At 53.6% G+C, this 22,056-nt stretch overlaps 1 protein-coding gene across 19 annotated transcripts in view; it reads right to left on the reverse strand.

Moving 5' to 3' along the window:
* The window catches only part of PC (pyruvate carboxylase), a 92,587-nt gene that overhangs the window by 21,063 nt on the left and 49,468 nt on the right, over positions 1-22,056 (reverse strand). For 10 of the 19 annotated variants that reach the window (XM_019737667.3, XM_074336748.2, XM_088789718.1 and 7 more), the window contains 2 exons: positions 803-938; positions 465-649 (listed from right to left, as the gene is read on the reverse strand). In XM_019737667.3, coding sequence (XP_019593226.3) covers positions 465-649; positions 803-938 — 321 coding nt within the window. Of the gene's footprint in view, positions 1-464; positions 650-802; positions 939-5,193; positions 5,326-6,765; positions 7,119-10,302; positions 11,219-22,056 lie in introns of those variants that run through there. The other 9 variants (XM_074336746.2, XM_088789715.1, XM_088789713.1 and 6 more) reach the window with 7 other exon arrangements.

Consider the following 22,056-nt stretch of genomic DNA (forward strand, 5'->3'; position numbering starts at 1 on the left):
CACCCACAGACACTGCTGGCTGTGGGGGCCAGCGTGGCCTGGGGAAGGCACAGGACCCAGCCGCAGCCCTACACACACACACGCGCACACACACGCGCACACGCTCACACATGCGCACAAGCACACACGCGCACACACGCGCACACACACGCACAAGCGCACGCGCGCACACACACGCACACACACGTGCACACGCTCACACACGCGCACAAGCGCGCGCGCGCACACACGCACGCACGCACACACACGCGCACACACACGCACACACGCGCACACGCTCACACACGTGCGCACACGCTCACACGCGCGCACACACTCACACACGCACGCACACACACGTGCACACGCTCACACACGCACGCACACGCACACGCTCACACACACGCACACGCTCACACATGCACACGCTCACACGCGCACACACGCACACACACGCGCGCACACGCCCCTGCTGCCTGGCTCACCTTGGCCACCTTGATGATGTCTGGGATGTGCAGGTAGGCCTGCACAGGGGCCAGGCCGCGGCCGATGAGGTAGGCTTCATCGGCTTTCTGCCGGTGCATCTGGCCCGTGTCCTGCTCCGAGTACACAGCCACGGTACGGATACCCAGCTCTGTGCAGGCGCGGAACACGCGGATGGCGATCTCACCTGGGGTGTGGGGTCCATGGGATGAGAAGTTAGCTTCCCGGGGTCTCAGAGAAGTGGACAGCACGCCTGGGGGGGGGGGGGGGAGCAGGGGCCGAGGAGGAAGCCCAGGCTGGGGCTGCACAGGGGCTCTTCTCGCTGGCCCCGGGCGCTCACCTCTGTTGGCCACCATGACTTTCTTGATGGGCTTGTACTCCAGGCGCCGGACATGTGGGGAGGCGGCTGGGGCAGTGGAGGTTCGGCGGATGCCCAGGAGCGTCAGGCCACCCCGGACGGTTCTGAACTTCAGCATCTGGGGAGGGAAGTCAGAGTCAGGCGAGAGCAGACATGGCACAGCGGGTCCCCAGGTCCCGCCCCAGCCCCCAGCGGCCCCGCGTGAAAGCCAGCACCTTTGCCCTCCGCATTCCCTGGGGGCTGACTGGCCACAGGGAGGGGAGCAAATGCAAACGCAATGGAACCAAGCTCACCCAGCACTGGAACACTCACTGTGATGTTTACAACGCTCCAGGCTCTGAGAGCCATTGCAGAGGGCCAACCAGAGGCCCTGCGTGACCGAGGCGTGTGCCCCGTCAGTGTCCTCTCTGCCGGCCGCCGCAGCCCAGGGCTCAGAACCTGCCCCCACTACACTGACTGGTGTGTCCCTCCCTCAAGGTCCCGTCTGGCTGACAGTGAGGGTAACAGACCAGCAAACCCAACGTGCTCTCAGGAAGAAAGCTTTCCCTCAGTTAAAACACAGATTTCTTCAAACAGAGGAGGAAACTTTCCTTCCTACTGAATACAAGCAAATCAGTAATGAAACTAGACTGGGGGCCCACAGATCAGCCAGTCACAGAAGGACTAATATTGTGTGATTCCACTCATATAAGATCCCAAGAGTCATTAAATTCGTAGAAACAGACAGTAGGATGGTGGGTGCCAGGGGCTGGGGAAGGGGGCGTGTGTGTGTTTCATGGGGACAGAGTCTCAGCGTGGGAGAAAAAAGTTCTGAAGATGATGGTGGTGGTGGCTGTACAACAGTGTGAATGTACTTAATACCCAAGAAATGTATACTTAAAAAATGGTTATGATGGCAAATTCTGTTATATATTTTACCACAATAAAAAGGATTTAAAAACAAACCACCTGAGGACAACTGATATCCCAGAAAGCAGAACGTCTCTGGGGGCCGACCACCCCCTCGTTTGACAGATGAAGAAAACCAAGGCCCCGCAGAGTTTAGAAAGGCGTATGCAGTCACAGAGCTGTCCGGACAGAGCCGCACAGCACTCAGGCCCTCCCCCCATGCTTTTCTCTAGCTAACCATGTAAACTTTAAAACGCCTGACTCAACCATTTCTTTTAAGTAAGGAACATAAAAGTATCTTCAGTAAATAAAACAGATACTGTATAAACCTGGATCACATTATGGCCAACAAGACGGAGAAGGGGAAATGAGCCCAAATAGAAAGAGAAGAACAGAACTAAGGAAATAAGTAGAATAAAAGAGGCAAGCGCTCAGGCCGGGGCACAGAGGACGGACTGCTGAGGGCCAGCGTCCTTCCAGGCACAGACCCAGGCCCCGGAAGCAGGGAGGAGACAGTGGAGGCCTCGTTCTCCCAGCAGGTAGAGCAGAGAAAGGAAAGGAGAGAAGGAAAACCAAGACAGAAATAAGGTCCTTTCAGATCATTAGCGCCTCAAAGGTAAGAAAACAGGTAGCGTTTTGTGAATTACCTGGGGGATGGGGAGAGCTCACTGGGGCTGGGTATGAAGGCAGGGCTCTCTGAGGAGGGGCATGAGCGGCCATCTGAGCGGGAGACGCAGAGGCAGGAGCCACGCAGTCTGAGCGAAAGCCCCAAGTAGAGGGACAAACAAGCTGGAGGTGTTCGAAATCCGGGGCCAGGCAGGCAGGCAGGGGCGCTGAGGTGAGGCTGCAGGTGCGCAAGCCTTCCGGCTCTTGGCCTCTCTGCACAACTGGAAAGCTCTCTGGGCTGGAGAGCAGCGAGGCTGAAGGAGGGTGCACGTTTGGGGCTGAGACCAGACACAATGCCTCTGAGCTGGGTGGGAGCAATGGGGGATGGGCAGGATCAGGGAGATACTTGGGGGCACAACAGGTAAGATTCGCTGAGAGAGTTGCTGTGGGGGGAAAGGGAAGAAATCCAGGATGCGATGGTGGGAATGACCTTCCCTGTCACAGGAGACGAGAGAGAACCAGCACCCCCCAACCCAGGAGTGGGATGGACCCCAGATGAGGTTCTAGCAGGCAGGAAACCTGGGTGTGACTGGCAAATGGACGTGTTAGAGGCCATGGGCCTGGAGTAGATCAGCCAGGAGAGGGCAGACTAGAGAGGTGGGCGGGCACCTTTAGGCCACAACGCTGAGTCTGGACCACAAGGACCAGCCAAGAAGGAGACTGAGGGGCGGGCGGCCTCAGAGGAAGGAGGAGGCCGCGAAGCAGCAAGGCGCTCTCAGGAGTGGTGAGCCACGGGGAGGCAGAGAAATCAGGACTGAGCAGGGCCATGGAACAAGACGAGCCCCGGCCTGGGGGGCAGTGCCCGGGTCACATTCAGCTGCATGATCGCGGGGTCAGCTTGCTAGGCTCTGGCTTATCTTCTCAGATGGGAGATGCTGTCCTTACTTATTCATTACAAAGTAGACAGAGCTGACAGACAGCACGGTAACCAAGCCGCCCAGGCGGACACTGCTAGCAAAATGGACATCACGTGCCTCCTGCCAGGAGGCCGAGGAGGAGCCGTGGGGTGTCTCTGCCACAGACCACAGCTAAATCCAATCGGGGCAACAGGAGGCCTAAACTAAGAGACGTTCCACAAAATAACGGGCCTGTGCTCTTCAGACATGTCAAAAGCCATGCCAGACAAAGCCCAAACAAACTTCCAGATTAAAGGAGATTGAAGAGGCGACGACAAAATGCATGTGTGGTCCTGCACTGGACCTTGGATTTCTGTTGCGATAAAGGACATTACGGGGACAACTGACAAATTTTAAATAAGGTCTGTGTCAGTGTTAATTCCCGATCCTGATCTCTGGACTGTGGTTATGTCAGAGAATATCCTCATTCTTAGAAAAAAATACTTAAGTGTTTAAGGGTTTAGGGGCACCAAGCCAGCAACTTACACTCACATGGCTCAGGGAAAAATGAATTAATGAAACAAACATGGTAAGTATCAGCACTGGGGGAACTGGAGTAAGAGAAGTCTTTGTACAGCTTTTGCAACTTTTCTGTAAGTCTGAAATTATTTCAAAATAAAAGGTGAAAAAGCCATACCTCTCGCTGACACCAGAACAGTGGGGAGCAGTACCTGCTCACAATAGGTGCCAAAGTGCCTGCTAGGTGCTCAGCGCTGGCAACATTTGACTTTCACCCCCATTCAGAGTCCAGTGAGCTGCAGCTGTTAGTTACCCGGCTATCTCCCCCTCACCCATCGATCAATCCGATCGACCAGCAGCCGGCCTAATCCTCCGAGCTCTGCTCTGGGTAGTCTGCCCACTGGGAGGGAAATTCTTTCCTGGCAGACCAGCTGGGCGCAGGCAGGCCCTGGCACCCAATGGCACACCCCCCAGAGAGCAGGTGTGGGGTGAGAATCTCGCCCTCGTCCTGGGCACCAAATGCCTGCTCTGCTCCGGGCCGCAGGCGGGATTGGCGGGGCTGAGAAGCGCCCAAACCACCACACGGTAAAGGCCAGACGAGGCCCTGGGCTCTTTCAAGACAACACAGCAACAGAGCAATAAATACAAGTGGCTAAGGAACCGTTAACACGTTTACCTCCCCGGAAGTCATCACAGTCAAAAGAGAAGAGGGAAGTGCCAAGTGTGCCTATGAAATGAGCAATTACAAAGCAAGCGATGACAGTTAGTGCTGTAAGCCCTACCAGACACAGACCCAGAAGGCGCTGTCTGGCTATCAGGGCAGCTCTCTGGAGAACCTTTGCAAAACCTATCAAAAGCCTTTAAAATATTTATACCCCTTGGCCGGTCACTACCATTCTAGGACTCCAACCCAAGGACATATTCTAAAGTGGGAGCCCGTGTCCTGAGCGCCAGGCCCTGGGGTGTAGGAACAGCGAGGCAGAGGGGTAGAGAAGGGGAAAGGTCAGAGCCCTTGAGCTGAACTCAGAGTGGTGGTGAAAGTGGGGCAGAGGGTAGCCCAGCCTGAGGCTGGAGTTGGCAGGCCTGGGTCTGCCCCCAGCTCTTCCGTCCCGGTCTGGGTACCTGAGGCCTCTTCTCGTCTGTAAAATCGGGTACCACCCCCACCCCCCGCCCAACCTCGGTGGGTCGTCTTGGCGATTCACACAGCCCTGTGCCGTGAACTGCTCTATTTTCCCACTGGCCTCTCCTCCCAGTTGAGTGTGGGGAGCAAGGGGGAACCCCTCCCCCCACACAGCGCGCCCCTCCACACTTGGGCCCACGCTGCAGCACCAGCCAGAGCCAGGGACTCGGTGGGCCTCCTGGGACTAGGGGCCAACATGGAGAGAGGGCCATGCTCACGAATCAAGACCCACACCTGACTAGAGCACACAGGACACAGGAGCTGTGCCCTCCCTGGAGACTCACCCCACACCAGCCAAGCGCCCAGCGCTGCTTCTGTCAAAGGAGTCCACAGGCAGCTGGCTGCTCCGCCTGAAGCCACTGCCCCAGAATACAAAGTTCTCGGGGCACCAGACTGCTGGAGGCCTGGGCGGCGGCCAAGGTTGAAATCAGGGGCAGGGGTGGCTTCAGCTGAGTGACTTCCCACCTCCTCCCACGCCAGGGCCCAGGCAGGAGTTGGTCACGCAGGCAGCAGGTGATTGGTAGCCCCAGACTGTGAGGGAGGTGGTCTGAGGCAGGGTACCAGCAGGAGGACAGAGAGCGGACTTCCTGCTGCCACTTCTCAGGGCACAGAAGCCTCAACCAGCAGAGTGGGGTCTGGAGGGCCCGATTGGGAGGGGCTCTCGGGGATGACAGAGGGCACAGGTCACACTGCCCCTCAGAGCCCGACGCAGCCCTGCAGCTCAGTTCATAGCACCGGTGGCAGGCTTGGCACCCGAGGACACAGAGATGAATAAAAGTACTGCCTCATTCCCAGAACATGTCCACCCTTCTCCGAACTGGGTTAACTTAGCCATGTCCCTTGTCAAGTCGCACTCCCCTCCCAGACCTGAAACCAGAGGGTTCGGCTGCCTGGTGCTTCCTTAGGCCTTTCCAGAATCAACTTCAGCTGGGAGAAAACCTGCAGGCCAGAAGTGGCCACCTCACAGAACCCTCTTTCTGGAAGCAGGACCTTTGTGAGTCGTGTGTGTGTGTGTGTGTGTGTGTGTGTGTGTGTGTGTGTGTGTGTGTGTTGAGTTTAAGGGGTTCGGGATGGGCCAAAGGAGATTCCCACTGCTCCCTGAATCTTGCCCTGTCCCTCCAAGCTGGAGGGAGGAGAGGCCCTTGTGCAATGCTCGGGGGGCAGAGGTAGGAAGCCATGCGGTTGGAGGCACCGGGCAAGACCCACAGGAGAAGCGGAGCCCCTGAGGTGGAGACAAAGGACACCAAACTCTCTTCCTGAAACCCTGCTAGAGGGGCTCCCTCTGGCGTTAAATGGGACGCCTTGCTCCAGATCAAGCCCTGGCACCTGGAGTGACCGAGTGACAGCCTCTCCTCAGTGGCACTTGCCCAAAAAGAGCCTGCAGAGCGCTGGCCTTCCCTCGGGCACCGTTCCAGGTGGCATCTTGTCACCCTCACACCGGGGCTGAGAACAGGTGATGGTGCAGTCACAGGAGAGGGGGTGGGCAGGGGCCAGGATCCCCGCATGGCCCAGTGTGCCCTGATTTGGGGGTTTTCAGTGGTGGGTGGTAACCAAGAAGTCCTCAAGGGCACTGACAGTTTGGCTGCAAATCTTCCTTAAACACTCCGACGGGGACTGTGGTAACCCAACCCGGCATCTAGGAAAACCCTCCTGTCATCAGCTGACCCTGTCTAGGGAGCTGCAGGCCTTGTGCAAGGACGCCCTCGCAGTGGCTGCACCCTCCCCCCCGCCCCCCCGTAGAAAAGGCCTGTCAGAGGTTACCAGATGCAACACGCCTCTGGTTATGTGGCCCGGGGACACCACGGTGCCTTGCTCGGCGCTGGTGACGCACATGAAGAAAAACGTCCTATTCTGACCTCAGAGATGGGGGAATGACGAGTAAGAGGAAAGCAACCACCGTCACCCGAAGATTCTTGCCCCGGTTTCCTCTCTGACAGAAGCTGGAAGTTCCTGCAGGTGCCAGCTGACAGATCCCTTCCCGTGGCCGTACACCAGAGACAGGAAATGAGGCGGCTTTGCCTCTCACTTGGGATGTGTAAACGCTCTCGCCAGCAGAATGCGGCACAGGGACGCAGGAGTGTCTGGAACACCTGTCCCCGCGTCAACACGATGCCACCGTGTCTACTTGTCTCCCCGCGTCAGCTCTCTCCTCCAACACTGCATCAATAAGCTCAGCGGTCTCCTTCCAGAGGACGACGCCCACGACACCCTGTGGAGCGAGGCGGGGGAAGGGTCTGGACGTGGTGGTCCCGGGTCTGGTGATCCCGCCACGTTGCTCCCGCGACATCCAACACTCACCAAGCTCCACCTACATGCCAGGCCAGTGCCAGCGGGGGGGAGGGGGGGGGAGGGCAGGGCACAGTGGTGACAGGCACGGCTGGCAGGCAGAGCCTCCCCTCTTTACCAGGCCCTGAACTAGCGTAGGAAGTTCTGAATGTACAAATCACGTGAGCGCATACCTCCATATCAGTCCCTTTCCAGATGAGGAACCAGGCATGGCGGGGTGAAGTGACACCCAAGCTCACCCAGCAGGGACAGATTTGAGCCAATGTGTGTGCCTCCCTCCACAGCAGGGGCTCTGACCCACCAGGGCAAATGGAGGAATCAGCTGAGGCAATGAAAGGAGTGGGTGGAGGCTTGCGCAGAAGCACAGTGTACGGGCACTTGGGAACCACTCCTGATAAAAAACTGTCACTGGCTTGAAGTCCAACAGGACCCCCCACAGCATTCTGCACGTCCTGCCAGAGAGCAGGGTGACAGGCCGGCAACCGTGTGGCCCTGATCAGCTGGGGCCGTTTCCATTTGTCTAGTAAGTCACCAAAATGGCGCTAGAAATCCCACTACGTCTGGCCTAAGCTACATCTCCCGGCTGCCTCTTGTAACCAGGAGCAACACCAAATTCCCTCGTCAGGACATCATCATCCAAGTTTGGGTCCAGACAACACGACCACCATGTTCAGGGCGGAATGCTCTCGCCAGAGCGGCCTTGCGGCGATCCGAGTGCAGCAGCCACGGGCAGGCCCTGGATGTCCCTTGGAGGACCCACCCTGCATGTCCCTGTACTCACAGAGCATCTCCTGCGGCCCCCGAGGGCAGCTGTGGGCAGGAGGCACAGAGGAAGGGAGAGCCAGAGCCCTGCCTCAGGGGACAGTGGCCAGCATGTCAGTTTGGAGGCCCCCAGTCTGGCCCTCAGCAGGTGGGCTGGAGAGCAGCCGGAGGGGGTGAGAAGGGAGAGCGCTGGAAACAGGCCCAGGAATTTCCAAATTAACTAAGGAGGCTCCTATACATCTACTTCCTCCCACCCCCACCGGCACCAGCACCCCACCAGGCTGTGTCCCCCGCCCCCAGCCCGCCTCAGCAGCTGCCAGCAAAAGCAGGTCAGAACCAGAAAGAAAGTGTTCTTGGCAGAGGGCTTCATGCTGTGGAGGAAGTGAGCCTCTGGTGGCGGGGGGCACTCTGCACTGCCCTGGACCTGTCACCAGGAGACATAAGAGGAAAAGACCGCTGGCTTTCAGGGCTGCAGCAGTGGGTGTCAAAGTGCCCAGAGAGAGGACAGACTGAGGCTGAGATTCCTGGGTGGGGAAGGTGACAGACAAGAAAGGAAGTAGAGGCAGGAAGAGACGTGAGGGGAAAGAGCACGCGGGCCTGGGCAGTGCAGCACAGTGGTCCCACCTGAGCGGACTGCGTGATTCGGAATCATTCGGAGTCATGTCATCATGGCTCCTTGTCACCCCGGCAACCCTGGTTGTAAGAGCAGGTAGAGGGGAGAGGGTGGAACAGCAACACCTGGGACAACGGGTACTGCGTGGGCCGGGGGACTTGTGGACTGGGGAACGGAGGAGGCGTGGGGAGAGGAGACCAGTGAGGGCTGATCAGGGCCTGCAGGGGAGGGACAGGGAAGCATAGGGACACACAGTGGGCGGCAGGCTGGCATGGCAGTGGCTGCTGGGTCCCAGCCTCATTTGAGGGCAGGAAGACTTTCAGGGCGAACGCTGCCCCTGGTGCAAAAGGAGAGCTACTGCCGACCTGCACACGCTGCCCAGGTACCGGAGCGTCCGGGCCGGGCTGTGTTCAGAGGGCCACTTGCCTAATTTCTCCACCTCCTTTCCAACTGACTCAGGAAGGCCTTCCGCCCCACCTGCCCAGCTGGCACGGGGACCCTCCCTGGGGCAGCTACGTGTCGTCAGCACGGTGCCGTCACTGTCCTTGTCACAGCCCACTGTCTTCCTGCTTCTGAGGGCGCTCCTGGAGATCATGTCTGTGTGCTCGGGAAGGAGCACTTAACATCATAACCCGTCTTAGCGGGACACTGTGAGGATTTTGAGGACAGGATCCTCCGTCTATTTTGTCCCCCGATGTCTCCCTAGCGCTCTGCAGTGCCTGACACTGAACTAAATGTCTGGGGAACGAACAAACACTCCAGGTCCCGTAAGGATTATGCAGAGTCGTGTGAGTCCACAAGCTTTACGGAGCGGAGCGCCTAGACAAAGATGAATAAGGAACGGCCCCTCCGAGAAGCAGCGCACGCAAGCTAGGGGAACACACAAGTGTTGCACATACAGGACAGCCCCAAGTGTTACAAGGAAGGTCCAAGGGCAAGATCAGCAAAAGCAACTCGCAGACTGAGCCCGGGACTCAGGAAAGCATTTCGGGGCTGAGTGGGGTGACAGATACCAAAGACTCAATTCTAAACGTGGCTGGACAACGCTTTGCAGGAAGACAGACATCCGAACCCAGGGTGGTCCGGAAGCTCCCCGGGGCCTTCATGGCCCACTGCCCAGCTGGAGGGTCGCATAGGACTGCTCCCCACTCACCCACTCAGTGCACCCCAGTTCCAAGGTGGCAGGAAAGTGCCTGCCAGTGTATGGACTGAATTGTGTTCCCCAAATACCCGTGGAAGCCCCACCCCCAGGACCTCAGAATGGGACCTTAGTAGGAAATAGGCTCTTTACAGAGGTAATCAGTGAAAATGAGGTCACTAGGGTGGACCCTAATCCAATAAGCTTGGGGTCCTTATAAAAAGGGAATAATAAACAGACAGATGCACAGAGGGAAGATGGCCTGAAGACACCCAGGGAGACGGCGACCATGTGCCCGAGAAATGCATCTACAAGTCAAGGAACGTCAAGGATTGCTAGCAAACACCAGAAGCTAGAAGAGATAAGGAAGGAGCCTCCCCTAGAGAAGTCAGAGGGAGTGTGGCCCTGCCAGCACCTTGGCTTTGGACTTCTGGCCTCCAGACTATGAGACATGAGATCTGCTGTCAGCCACCCTGCTTTGGGACTTCGCTATGGCAGCCTCGGGGTTCTCACGAACGACCAGAACCTACAGAGACCCTGAAATCAGGCGTGGAGCTCAGGGTGGTAAAAATGTCCCCCTCCCCACGTGCTCACCCTGCGGCAGGTTACGGAGGGGCCTTCGGAGCTGGTGGGGCTGCTTGGAGCTGTGATAAGCACCCCGAGTGGCTAGCAGCAAACACGAGCAGGAACTGCCAACGTCGAGTGTGGCTGCACGGAGAGCTGGCGGAGTCAGCAGGAAGGCCCCCTGAAGAAAGGCACTGGGGAGAGGGGGAGCGGGGCAGAGGGCGGGAGGGAGGCAGCTCGGGTGGGGAACAGCTCGAGCACAGGCAAAGGAGCCAGCAGCCTGGTGAAGCCCACTGAGGCCAGAGGCAGGGCGTGAGCCGGGGCAGACAGACTCCTGGCCTTCAGGGCAGGCGCGCAATGCACAGCAAGGGGTGTGGACCGTACCCGCAATGTCAGGGGATAGGACCACAGAAACCAGGCCAGGGGAAGTGATTTGCAATTTAGAGGGGCCACTATGGCGGTTGTGAGGAAGTTGGATTTGAGGAGGAAAGACTAGAAGACGTTCTAATGTACGTAAGAGAGAATGAGCCCCGAGGGAAGAAACACGACCGAGGTAATATCGCCAGCACCCGTTAGATGAAGGGCAAAGAGGCCACAGGTAAGGAGGACTCTTGGCTCCTATGTTAAGAGGTGAGTGCCAAGTTAGAGAACACAGAAGCGGATGTAGAAAAACACGGGAGACCTCGGCTCTACCACTGAAGAGCGTGAAGCAACTGCAAGCTATGCACCTGGGGAGGGCAACCAGGCAGCTGGACCGTGAGTCTGACACACCGAGCAGGAGGGAGACCAGGGAATCACCTCCACCTGCTCGGGCAGAGGAGAGAGCGGGAAACAGCCACCGACCAGGATGAGCAGAGGGACACCCAGGGACCGTCCACGGACTGTGGGAGTGTCGCCGTGAGAGCCAAGAGTTTTGAGGAATGAGGAGTGTCTACACAGCAGAACTCTAATAAGGAATAAAAAACAAAACAAAAAAGGAATTAAAAAACAGCTGCTGGGCTCACAGCAGAGGGCCCACTGGTGGCCTCTTGGGTGGCTCACAGTGGGTGGAGACAAAAGTGAAAGTGGAAGCAAGTGAGGAAGCATCTACTGCAAACTCCCTAAAGTTTGGACAAGGACTTTTAGGTGTTTGGGTAAGAGGAGGAGAAAGGCAGAATGAGCGAGAGGGCACTGGATCAGCCTTAGTCTCTCTCTCTGTCTCTCTCTCTGAAACATCTGAAAAATACAGACAATGCATCTAGCAACACAAGACCGTGAACCCAGAATAAACTGATATCACTACGTTGATATATCTGCTTCATGCTTTATGGTAAGCACTAGGTCTGGTGAAATGTAATGGATCGAACACAGGGGTTCATTTCTACTCCCTTCAGAAATCCCACTAAAACTTCAGTAAAAGAACTTTTTTTTAAGAGCACAAACCCACAAGGACAAATTATGGGACGGCCAACGGCAGCAGATGACAGAGGTCAGTAAATTGGACAATGGATAGCATGTGACAATGATGGGGTGGAGAATATGCAGGGGAGACACAGAGCAAGCGAACTTGAACTGTGGGCTCCTGGAAAGTGCAGAACTTGGTGGGTCGGTGCCTCAGAAGGTGGGACAGCAAACAGAAGTCAGGTGACAACCTAAGAGACTGAGCGTCCCAGACCCACCCGCCCACACTTGGCCACGGGACCCCACCAACCCCAGCAGAACGACAGGAACAGCAAACACCCCTGGCCCCTGCAAAGTACCCTGCTGTCACTCACGGAATCCTCCCAACACCCCCTGCGGGAAGTTCAGGTGCACTCCCAAGTCTACAGCTGTAGGACCTGACTCAGGCAGGCCCGAGGGAGCCACACGCCCAAGGACACACTGCTAGGAAGTGTCAGAGGCAGGTGCACTGTCCTGAGCCCCAGGCGCTGGCACCTTACAGAAGAGGCTCAGTCCTTGGCGAGACCCCACCCCGGCCATGTGGCCCAGCCCAGGCAGAGCCACCAGAAAGAGCACAGGGACTTATGGAAGTTCTACAGACAGACAGGGAGACTGCAGACCCCTCAGCTTCCACAGAGCGGTCCCCCGGCTGATGGTCAGGCAGTGAGGACCCCCTCTCTAGGAAAGCAGCAGCCCAGACTGAAGTCCCGGGGCTACTGACATTTCATGGGAGCCTGCAGTCTCCTCTCCCAGCGGGGAGGACACCGGGCCCATGCTTTCTGATTGACTTTGGGTCACAGTCTTCAGTATGAATAGACAGTCCCAAATCACCCGCTATTGGAGGAAATCGCCAACAATTTCACCAAAACAAATTAGGAATGAAAACAAGGGAACTCTGAGAAGAAAAGTAATACTGAGAGCAGATACTTAGAAAAAGCTATAATTAATCTCCCCAGAGAAGAGAAGCTATTGCGTTGGGAGGCGGCAGCTATTTTAAAAAGGCAAGGAGAAAGAGCTCTAGGAAGTTAAAAATAGAGTTGCAGACATTTTTAAACATAATAAACAGAATTAGAAGACAGTTGAGGACATCACCCAGAAAGCATAACAAAAAGACTGACATATGGCAGACAGGAGAAAAGGTAAGGAAATAAGACTGAGTTCAGGGAGCCTGGGGCCCAGCAGAGGAGAATTATCCTGAATGCCTCCTGGAGCTGAAGGACAAACACTTCAGGTTGGGAGGGCTGAGATTCCAGCATGACGCCCAAAGTCCCAGCTGGAACTGGGATCAAGTGGGATCCCACTAGCTTCCTGTATTACCTTCCTGGGGCTACCGTAACAAATTACCAGACTTGGTGGCGTAAAACACCACAGAAATCTATTCTCTTTTAGTTTTGAAGTCATGTTTCACTGGGCCGAAAGCAAGGAACTGGCAGGGCTGTGCTTCCTCCAGAGGCTCTAGGGAACGTCCTTCCTCGCCTCCTTCACGTCTGGTGGCCACCGGACCACCTCGGCTTGTGGCCGCATCACCCCAGTCTCTCCCTGTGTCGTCACATGGCCTTCTCTGCAATGGATGTCTGATCTCCTGTCCCTGTCTGCTGCGGACACGAGTAATGACATTTAGGGCCCCCCAGATAACGCAAGAACGTCTCTCCATGTCAAGACCCTTAACTTCGGGCCGACCCAGTGGCTCAGGCGGTTGGAGCTCCGTGCTCCTAACACTGAAGGTTGCCGGTTCGATTCCCACATGGGCCAGTGGGCCCATGTTGCCGGTTCGACTCCTGCAAGGGATGGTGGGCTGCGCCCCCTGCAACTAACAACAGCAACTGAACCTGGAGCTGAACTGCACCCTCCACAACTAAGACTAAAAGGACAACTTGACTTGGAAAAAGTCCTAGAAGTACACAATGTTCCCCAATAAAGTCCTGTTCCCGTTCCCCAAAAAAATCTTAAAAAAAAAAAAAAAGACCCTAATTTCATCACATCTGCACAGGCCCTTTTTCCTTATAAGGTGACACTTACAGGTCCCAGGGACAAGGATCTGGTATCTTTAGGGGCCACCATATAGGCGACTACATTTCTGAAGAGAACGAGAAGAAGGTGGTCACAACAGTCTTCAACAGTGGCACTGAGCCAGAAGCTACTTCTGAGGGAAAATATTCTCCAACCTAGAGTTTTCTACCCAGTTAGACTATCAATCGAGTGTGGGGGCAAAATAAAGATATTGCAGAATGCCCGGCCAAGGAAAGTTTACCACCCACATGTCCGTTTGCCTGGGAAGCTTCTGGGGGATGGACAGTCACAAACAATAGGAAATGAACTAAGACTGAGGAAGATTCTGGATCCAGGAGGCAGCACAGAAGAGCAAGGGGGATTCTCAGGGTGATGGTGAAGGAGGCCCCTCCGTGCATGCTGACCAGTGGCCTAGAGAACCAGCGGGCAACACAAAGGCCAGAAAGCTCCCCTGGGTGTGGGTTTCCCAAGGGAGGGATGGGGGGGCTTAAACTAACAAACAAACAAACAAACAAAGCCTAGACTGCCTGAAGTGTCTGAAAGAAAGGAGAGGAGAGAGCAAATTGCAATGTGTCTGACGATGAAGGAGTAAGGTAAACAGCAACTCCTGGTAACTGAGACAGTATGTAAGGAAACGTTACCATGTAAACACTCAGTGTTCTCAAATGTGAGTATTTACTGGATTCTAATAATGTAAAAGATAAAAATGTGCTTTAACAAAAATGGTTACGTAACCATGCTGAGAGGACTAGGGAAAGTGGGTACACATTTGGGGGCCGGTGGGGTGGCGGTGCGGCAAAAGCCAGCTAAATCTTCCAGACAAGAAAGTCAATAAACTGAGTCAGTGCTATCTGGAAACATGAGGGGAAGCAGCCAGGAGTCAAAGGTGGTGAGGGGTGTCTCTGGGGCGGCGGTCAGGGAGGGCAGGCTGGACAGGGGACCGAGGAGTCTTTTATAAGCCTCGTGGCACAATTTGGCTTTCTGAAGTGTCCACGTGTATTGTTTTGAAAAAATAACAGTTAAATTGAACAAGAGGAAAAGCACACACAGCAAACAGTTGCCGTTTCTCTTGTGGCTCTTCGAATTCCCGGGGGCTTCCAATCCCCACATTGCTTGGACATACAGGTACTCAGAACCACATACGTGTTTTCATTTTTCCGTAAATGAGATACTATCATTTTTTAACACATTTTTTTCACCTAATGTTTGGAATCTGTCCACAATGATATAAGTCGATCTAGCTCATTAATTTTAGTGGCTGTATAATATTATATACACACAGTTTATCCAAGGCCAAATGAGGGACCTATAGGTTAGGGTTAGGGCAAAAGGTACACGGACTTCATTGTACTATTTATTCCATTTTTATGTATGTTTAAAAAAATCATGATGAAGAGTCAATTAAAATGTTAAAAACGAATAACTTCGATCCCACATACAAAGTATGCAAGAATTTCTCTGGGTCTATACCTAGAGTTGGCATTGCTGCATCAAACAGGAGGTTCGCTGCACGTGTCAATCCTGCCATATACCTCCCCAGAGTAGTTGTCCTAGTAATTTCTGCAGCCACCAGAATGACAATCAAATTTCTATTTCCCTGTATCTTTGCCAGCACTTCTATTGTCGGACTGATTTTTGTCAATCTCCTGGGTATAAAATGGTATCTTGTCTTCATTTTCATTTCCCTGATTATTAGTAAAGTAGGATATTTTCTCATGATTGGGGAAATAATTTTAGGTTTTCTCTTTTATGAACTGCCTGTTCATATCATGAGCCCGTTTTTCTGCTGGGCTGGTTGGCTTTTTCTTACCGCATTGTACTAAGTCATTATGATTCTAGATATGAGTCCATTCTCCATTATACACGTGACAGACATCTTCCTGCACAAGAAAATGTTTAGCAAGTTATAGGAAGAGGAAGGGGAAAGAGCTGGGAGAGGAAGGGTTGCAGAAGTAGAGGTGGGAGCAGGAAAAAGAGCCGGAACAAGCCAGGGAAGGGAGGCCCCCAGGTCAGGTCAAAGACTGACCTTGAACTGGAAGGAGACTGTGTGCCTCTTCTGAGACCAAAGTGCCTACATGTTCTGGGACAGTCCCAAAGTGCAATATGCTACATAGCGGCTGACCACAGGCAGCTACACGGATGTAGCTGGTTGGGACCCAGCTACACTCAACTCGGCGGAGGCCTGAACTAACCAGTGGCTTTTGCACTGCGGCTCTCCAGGTGGAGAAGCCCAGACATCGTGTTCGGGAGACACAGCTGGAGAAGCAGCAGCCCAGGGAAGATATGTCTGCAGATGGCAGGTCTTCCTGTTCACATCAAGACGCCTTGTGAGCCACAGCTGCTCCAAGAGGCAGGAATAATGAGTTCAAGCTGCATCAACGACGGCGGAGATTAAACGCGAAGGAAAACGTCTGGCCAGTCAGCTCAGGAAAAGATACAGATTAGAAAAAGCGGTGGCATTTCCCTCGGAGGGAGTTTTAAAAGAACTTAGAGAGTTTTCTGAATGAGTTGGTTTAAGTCAAGTGATTCTTCTAGAATAGCAAAATGTGAGCCCGATTGTATGAGATTTCTCACATTTGTGTTGTGATTATCTGTCCTTGAAGAATGGGAAGCAAAGCAGTTTTCTACCTGTATTTTCGCACGTTCCTATAAAATGTTTTAATATTCCTTCTTTGGAGGAAAAATGCAAAAGTTAGATGTTTGGAGTTTAAATGTTAAGTATGTTTTACTTTAAAATGTACCACGGGCCAGAGATCTGTAGCCCTCAGCACAACAGGCAGAAAGAGAGATGTGAGCAGCAAGACAATTACTGTAGCTCCTCCCAAGCTCCTGACGCTCTTCTCAGCCAAGATAAAGCTAACAAGCCAGGGCTGCCAGATTTAGCAAATTAAAATGCAAGCCGTTCAGTTCAACACTGAATTTCAGAGAAACAGCATTTTAAAAAATGTGTAAGTATATCCCATGCAATATTTGGGGCATACTTATACTATAAAATTAGTTGTGGTTTATCTGAAATTTAAATAACTAGGCATCCCGTATTTTATCTGGCAACCGTAACGCGCCAGCAGTGTTGAAGCCCTGACTGTATCTTAGAAGAAAAGAAACATGTGAAGAGAATTCCCAAATGTTTACATAACAGCGCTGGGGTAACACAGTGGGTAACACACCAGGGGTCCAACTTCTTGGGTTTAAATCAGGGCTCCACAAAGCCCGCTGACTCTGGGCAAGTTGCTTATCTGGATAAAATCTACAAAATCAGGGATGATAACAGTAACTGCGCATAGAGCTATTACACAGATCAAATGAGTTAAGGCACTGCGAAGGGCTCAGAACAGTGCCTGGCACAAAACCAGCCTTTGTTACAGATGTGAGCTGTCAGTATTAGCAGTGGGAAGGCTGAACAGTGGGGACTGGCCCTGCTTCTGATGGACAGGGCCTGGGCCGTGAGAACCACGGGACAGCCCCAGTTTGAAGCACAACATGACCCAAATAGCCTCCTTGGTCAGAGCTGCCAGCCAACCGAAGAACCAGGGTCCCCCAACCCAGCTGGGTCCTGTTAGTGAGGACTTCCCACACCCACTCCAGGGCGTACAGCTTGCTCCCACGGGCTCACTTGACTCGGCCTCTTTCCACCTCCGTGCCAACTCGCTTTGGTAGCTTGAAATTGGCCACCGTGGGCATATGTATACCACAGAAATGGGCAAACCCTGAAATCAGGGTCTTTTCCCCACCTCCTTGACATCCACCACTGAAAAACCACCCAGATGGCTGAAGAGCCATCCCAGGGACAGGCAGTGAGGGAGGGTTGGATCTGTGGCATCCCTTCTCCATTTCCCACTTTGGCTACAGAACGCAAATAAAGAGGCCTCTGTTTCTTTTGTAAGGGCCTGAAGCAGAGTGCTTAATTTGGCCAAAACATGAGGATGAGCTAAGGAAGAAATGAATGAGGCCCTCTCTCCACGTCTTAAGGTAGTTAGTTCACACGACATCCTGCAACACTAATTAACCTGTGAGAAGATCAAAATCAAAATCCTTTTGCGAATCTCACTTAACAACGTGAAAATTATTCTTTTGTTTTTAAGGCACTGATTTCCTTGTTCCTAGGCCTGACACTTTTTCTCTCCCTCCCTCTCCCATTCTTTCTTTCTTTTTTTTTTTTTATCAATCTTATTGGGGAATATTGGGGAACAGTGTGTTTCTCCAGGGCCCATCAGCTCCAAGTAGTTGTCCTTCAATCTAGTTGTGGAGGGCGCAGCTCAGCTCCAAGTCCAGTTGCCGTTTCGGGGTGCAGCCCACTATCCCATAATTGAACCGGCAACCTTGTTGTTGAGAGTTCATGCTCTAACCAACTGAGCCATCCAGCCGCCCCTCCCTTTCTTTCTTAACCAACAGAGGCATTTGCGGGTTGAAGTGTGGAGATTTTAAATTGTGGTCGTTGGATGTACATGTCAAATGTCTATTCTGTAACAGAACTTACCCCCCCTCCTGACCCCATTTCCTGCCCCCGCCCAAACAACACACCCCCCCAAACAAAACCTCTTCCTGTCTTCCTCACCATCATCTCTAGGAACTAGGACTTCCGTTTGGGGGTCACCTTCAGCTCTTCCCTCTCTCCCACCACCCACTTCTGCCTCTTGTGTCCTCCCTCCTTTCATTTCTACTTATCCACCCTAGTTCATGCCCTCTTACTACTTGAACGAGTGCAAAAACCTAACCCTCACCAAGCACCACCATCAGGTGACACTATACACTATACACTAGTGACAGTCAGCATCCCAAAATACAGGCAGAAGAGAGGGTCACTCTCATCTTAAGAGCCCTCTATCCCGCCCCATTGCCCACAGGTAAGAGTCGCTTCCTCGGGCCTTCTCCCATCATTAGTCCAACCTACCTTTTGAGCCTTATTTCCCACCACCCCTCAGCCTCCTGGATCCTGTAACTCCAGCCAAACTGCCTCCTCCTTGTTCCCAAATAGTCCAAGCGCCTTCCCAGCTCCCTCGGAGTAGCCCCTCCACCCAGACACCCCCACCTGGTACCCTTCTCCACTGCCACCGTGCAAAGCCTGCTTGTGTCTGGGTTATGCATCTTATTTCTCTCCCTTCTGAAGTCCCATCAAAACTTCAGTAAAGAGATTAAAAAACAAAACTATAACTGCCACCCCCCACCCCCACCAAGGACAGAGCGACCAGGACAGACCACAGCAACAGAACTGTGGGAGGTGGAGGGCAGCTCAGGTGAGCCGACCTTATGGCCCCTAAATGACAATGGGGAAAATGACCCACCCGTTTCCACCACAGAATCTGCAAAAGGCTGGAAACTTTGGCTCCAGGTCCCCCAGGATGGGGAAGAACCAGCTCCTGGGTTTTGAGAAGCAGTCAGATCCCTAGAGCTGTTTCCTTACCTCCTGCGGTACCACTGGAGACGACCCCTCTCCCGGCCTCTCCGGAGAAGAGAGGTGTATCCTAGAGAAGGGAAGCCTGGGTCTCTGCACTGGCAGATCAAAGGCACACGGAGGGCCTGGCTATCTTGTCAAAAACAGGGGAGGGGGCGGACGGGTGGCTCAGTTGGTTAGAGCGTGAGCTCTGGGCAACAGGGCTGCGGGTTCGATTCCCACATGGGCCAGTGAGCTGCACCACCCGCAACTAGAATGAAGACAACGAGCTTCAGCTGAGCTCCCGGATGCCTCAGTTGGTTGGAGCGCGTGCTCTCAACCACAGGTTGCTGGTTCGACTCCCGCATGGGATGGTGGGCTGCGCCCCCTGCAACCAACAACGGCGACTGGACTTGGAGTTGAGCTGCGCCCTCCACAACCAAGAGTGAAAGGGTAACAACTTCACTTGGATGGAGCTGATGGGTCCTGGGAAAAACACACTGTTCCACAATAAAAAGTCCTGGAAATACACACTGTTCCCCAATAAAGTCCTGTTCCCCTTCCCCCGCTAAAAGAAACAAACAAACAAACAGAAAAACAGGGAAGGGAGTTTGAGCCTTCACAGCCTGTCCCTTTGCCCCTGCAGCTCCCAGAACACCACAGCCAGCCCTTCCCCTCCTCCCAGGCCGGGCCCAGCCCCAGAGGGAAGACCTCAGGGTATTGACATTGACATGTCCCAAGAAATAGCACGCACATCACACATCACCGGCTGTGACACTCAGAAACCTGATTCCCAGGCAGCTTTTAGCCCGGACTAGTAACCCTGCAGCCCAGGAAAGATTCCTTCAAAGATAGAGACCAACGGAAAACAGCAGAAAAGAGCAATCTGGAGAAAACAGCTTATGCAAGGAGCAGAAAACTTAAACAGGGCATTTATCCTCAGAGAAATAAGGAAAGCGTCCATCAATGAAACAACAGGATGGTACACATATATTTTTAAAGAACCATTTGGAGAGTAAAAAAGTCTCTTGGAAATTAAATATATAACAGGAGAAGCAAACAAACAAACAAAAATCAATAGATGGGTTGAAAAATAAAGGAAATCTCCTAGAAACTGAAACGAAAGGAAAACAGGCAAGGAAAGGGAAGAGCATTACAGGGCCGGTCCAAGAGACCCAAGAGATAAGAGGAGTCTCAGAAAGAGAGAACTGGGGAAAACACAGAGGAAGAAATGAAATCATTCGGGAATATCCCAGGCCAGGAGGACATGTTTCCACGTGGAAAGCCGCACTGAGCCCGCGAGACGAATGAAGGCAGACCCACGCCAGGCATGTGCTGAAACTTCAGAAAGGAGACCCGGGGGGGCACACGAAGAATCAGAAGTCAAGGTTTCAGATTCCTCAACAGCAGCTTGGGAAGCTAGAAAAGCACAAAGCAATCTTTCAAAATGGTAAGGAAAAAATTATTTCCAACCTCAAACTCTCTATGCAGCCAAACTATCAATTATGTATGAAGGTAAAATAAAGACAAGGCAGCAACAACTGACCTCGCTGTGGTCGAGTTCCACCAAAACAAGGCCGCAAAGTGGCCAGAAAGACAACAGGAGCTGCAGCCTGGGGAAGGCAGAGGGGATCCCAGGAGAGAGGGCGCAGGGTGAGGCAAGGGGCTCCCAAGAACCACTTCGTGGGCACACTTTGCTCAGGCGACCTGAAGGAAAATGGAACCAGCACTCCTATTGAGGGGACCCAGAGTGGAAATGTCTCTGGCTGGACGTGACAGCCTGACAGGAAAGCAGCATGAATGACACCTGAGGGGGGGGCAGGGCGTACTCCTTCAACCCACTTCTTAGCAGGAGCCTCCTGGTCCCCATGGGTCACCAGGTGCAAGATGTCAAAATCCGCCCCACTGGGAGGACGCTCCGATGCATAGAATATTTCTAAAATGAGATTCCATGAGGTCCCAGTGGCTGTCTTGGGGAAGAGACGTGTGGAAAAGGTTTATCTTTCAATGTCTACCCTTTTGAATTTGTATCATGTACTGGATTATTCAAAAAACGAATAACACACAATACATGAAAAGGGGATCCTGCCCGGCTTCAAAGCCCCTCCATCAGGAAGCCGTCCCTGGTTCCCCACCCGAGCCCCAGAGCCAGCCAGGCCTTGGGTGTCCTTTTCCCGCTGGCTTCTCAGGGCACCCTGGTTAGCGAGTGCTGGGTGAAGGCTGGACCTGGAGCTCCTTGGGGGCAGATTGAGCTCATCTTTGAACTTGCTCCAGGAGCACTGCCTGCTATATTCCAGGCACCTTCCAGTTCGCTCACTTCTCACCACAGTCCCACGGGGATCAACCCTCACTTTACTGATGAGAAAACTAAGGCTCAGGAGGACCCACAAGGAGCAGCCAACTCGAGAATCACCAAGCCCGTCCAACTCCAGGGTCCTTGTTTTCCACACGGGTACCGGCTCGGTGCCTGGTTTGCAGGAGGGCTCCAGAAATGTTTAAAGGAACCATAATACGACTGGGTTGGAATGACATTTTTCTCCCTGAGCTGGGCTCTTCCCATGCTCTGAGCCCCAGAAATAGAGGCTTAGGGGGCTCAGTGGCAAGCAGACCTCTGTCCAGCCAGGGAATCAGGGCGGGTTTCTCCTTAAGGTAGTCGTTTAGCTCACCGGGTTACTGCCCCTGGGGGCCAGGTGTTTGTGATTTTTTTAAACAGCTTCACTAAGACACAATCACATACCATCCAGTTCACACATTTAAAGTACAACTCAATGGCTTTCAGTTTACCCAGAGTTGTGCAACCATCACCACAATCAATCACAGAGCACACCCATCCCTCTTAGCCAGCAGCCCTCCCACCCCCCACCCCCAACTCCCTCAGCCCTAGGCAATGTGGACAAAAAAGGGCTTCTATGGAAAGTGACCTAAGGGGTGATCTGGTCATACATTCCTACCTGGGCAGGTCCCTGGGTAGTCGCGCCCCAGGC

Source organism: Rhinolophus sinicus, chromosome 14, assembly GCF_057876585.1.
Source record: "Rhinolophus sinicus isolate RSI-liver-muscle chromosome 14, RSI-T2T, whole genome shotgun sequence".
Classification (NCBI taxonomy): Eukaryota; Metazoa; Chordata; class Mammalia; order Chiroptera; family Rhinolophidae; genus Rhinolophus; species Rhinolophus sinicus.